This window comes from Entamoeba nuttalli (assembly GCF_000257125.1).
Source record: "Entamoeba nuttalli P19 unplaced genomic scaffold asmbl_9180, whole genome shotgun sequence".
Classification (NCBI taxonomy): Eukaryota; Evosea; order Mastigamoebida; family Endamoebidae; genus Entamoeba; species Entamoeba nuttalli.
Genome location: NW_008579502.1, coordinates 4,681 through 7,627, shown reverse-complemented (window position 1 = coordinate 7,627; position 2,947 = coordinate 4,681). Strand labels below are relative to the sequence as shown.

Below are 2,947 nucleotides of genomic sequence, written 5' to 3'. Positions count from 1 at the left end.
TTATTGTATGACATTGAATTTCTATGACTTATTTTCTTTACAATACCCAAAAAGTTTACACAATAGCCATGGCATTAAAATTTGTTGCACTTTCTGTAATGGAAAATATCTCTTGAAGTAATATAAAAATAGAAATGTCAATAATTCATGAAGAATAAATAGAAAAAGAAGAAAGGAAGAAAATATAGAATAAGATATATCAAGATAAATAACACAAAAAGAGAATTATTAAACAATGAAACAAAACAACAAATAGGAAATATTCTCAAATAACACAAATTAATTATTATTTAATTCATAATCAGATAAAAATGAATTGAGTAATGAATTAAATTCAATTGTATGTTTTATTTATTACAAAATAAAAAATGGTACAAAAATAAAATGACGATAAAATAAATTTGAATATTTTTGTAATTTTTACAAAAATGAGATTTTTTAGTTATTAAAAACTTAATATGGTATTGGTTCCTAAATATATTTAATTAATGGTATTTCTTGATTCTCATCAACTATTCAATTAAATAGAAGAGACGATATTTACTATTTTTGTATAAGAGCAAGATAAAATCATAAAAAATAAATCATTTTATTTAATATGAATCATATAGAATAAAAATGATTAGAAAAAGATTTTTGAATAATGGTTCTACTCAAAATCTTTTTTTGTATGATTTATAAATATTCATAATTGAAGCAGATGTTTATTATATAGAAAAGTTTTGAATATTTTATCATTTCATCAACAAATTGGTAATATTGATGATAAACAACAAAAAGACATAAAAGAAATAAATGGTAATGAATAGAATAAAAATAAATATGTGATTATGGGATAGATATATATTTAAGGAAGCAACTTAATAATTATTCAATCAATGTTTATATTTATAGTATTTGTTGTACTTACTATTGCAACCCAAACAAATAAATATTTAAAAAGTGAAACTGTATCAACACTAGAAGATGCAAAACTACCAATACCAAAAGTTGAAGAATCACCATCAGCACCAGGAAAAGTTATAACACCATCAGGAGGAGAAACAAACACTATAACACCAGGAGCACCAGCAACCGTATCAACATCAACAGAATCATCCCACTCACAAAAAGGAGTAGAAACAACAAAAGGACCATCACCGCAAGCAGATTCAACACATACTGGAGGAGAATCAGCACAAGCATCACCAGTGAAAGACACACCACCAGAACCAGAAAAATCAAAAGAACAAACACGTGACGGGGCAAGCTCATCACAAACACAAACGTCACAACCAGGTTCAACAGGAGAATCAACCCAACCATTACCAACAGGTGCACAACAACCAAGTGTACCACAAACACAAAACACTGTACCAAATCAATCAGGTTCATCACAATCAACAGATACAGCATCAACACAGAAAACAAATGAACCAACACAACCAAAAAATACAGAGTCAAATTCAGCACCACAACCACAATCAAAAGATGAAGTACACAAACCTACAGGGTCATCTGAATCAACAACAGACTCTGCTCCAAATACAACACCAGGAAAAGAAAAGTCTCCATCAGGAGAATCAGTGCCAAATTCACAAACAACCCCATCTTCAGGGACGTCAGGACAAACAAATACAGTACCAAATCAAGCAGAAACATCACCATCATCAGACACAACTACATCACAAAACAAACCACAAACATCACCTCAAGACACAACACCATCAGTACCACCAGTACCAACACCATCAGACAAATCACAAAATGGATCACCATCATCACCGGATGCAACACCAGCAGAATCAAATAAAACTTCTGATAATTCAACAGATAAAAAATCACCAGAATTATCAAATAAAAATGAAACAACCAATGGAACAGGAAGTGATAAAATGAATAAACCAGATGATAATGTAAATGAAACAACCAATCTTAATGGCATATCTTGCACTTTTATTATTCTTTCTATTGGCATTACTTTTATTTTATTCTAGATAATTCTAATTGACACTTTTTTATTGGTATAAATGAATAACAACTAATACATATAATTATATGTTTTAAAATACTTTTCATATTATTTTAAAGTGAAATTAAGTCAAAAAGTTAAATAATATAAATAAAAATAATATTAATCGATGAAAAACTAAATTAATAAACGTATTAATTCAATGAAGGACAATTAATTTAGAAAATAACATGTTTAATTCTAGTTCTTCATTAATAAAATATTTATGAAGTATGGATAAATATATTTTTATTATTTATGAATTATTCATCATAACCAAACGAAAAACAAGAAAGAGAAATAAGTGGAAATAGACATTATCATTATAAATCATGTTTGTTTTACATGTTTGATAAAACTAAATAAATAAAACTTAATGTATATTAAATACTAATATCATAAATTTTGTTATCATTTGCTTATTTCAATAAAATACTACATTTTTTATATAATATTATAATTAGTATCAATTTAATTGAATATTAACAGTATTATTTCAATTAAATTAATAAATGACAAATAATTAATATTAAATGAAATATGATGTTTTTTTCTAACCTTCAAAATAAAATAATACTAAAATAAAGATGAAAATATAAACTAGATTTAATTAAATTATCTTTAATTTGAACAACATTGTAGTTTATTTCTTGTATTTTTGTATATTAAGCCTCTTCATAATATCGAAAAGATTCTTCTGATATTGTTTCATTCTCCATAACTTTATTTTCACATCAATATTCATAAAACATCCATTTCATATGTTACTATTATTTTTGAATAGTAGATGATGTTAATTACATACAACAACGAAAAATGTAATTCCTAATTTATAAACGCATGTTGGTATTTCAATTGATTGAATATCATCACACTAACTAAAACAATCTTTAAATGATGTAACTTCTATCGGTATTGTATTTCTATATGTATTTCTATCATCTTTTGTATATATTC

General features: G+C 25.8%; 1 protein-coding gene across 1 annotated transcript; it reads left to right on the top strand.

Annotated features, from left to right (window-relative positions):
* Nucleotides 1–878: 878 nt before the first annotated feature.
* ENU1_195420 (hypothetical protein) lies at nucleotides 879–1,976 on the top strand (the record flags this gene model as incomplete). Its single annotated transcript, XM_008861947.1, has 1 exon — nucleotides 879–1,976. The coding sequence occupies one exon, from the start codon at nucleotides 879–881 to the stop codon at nucleotides 1,974–1,976; it is 1,098 nt and encodes a 365-aa protein (XP_008860169.1).
* Between the last annotated feature and the right edge of the window lie 971 nt (nucleotides 1,977–2,947).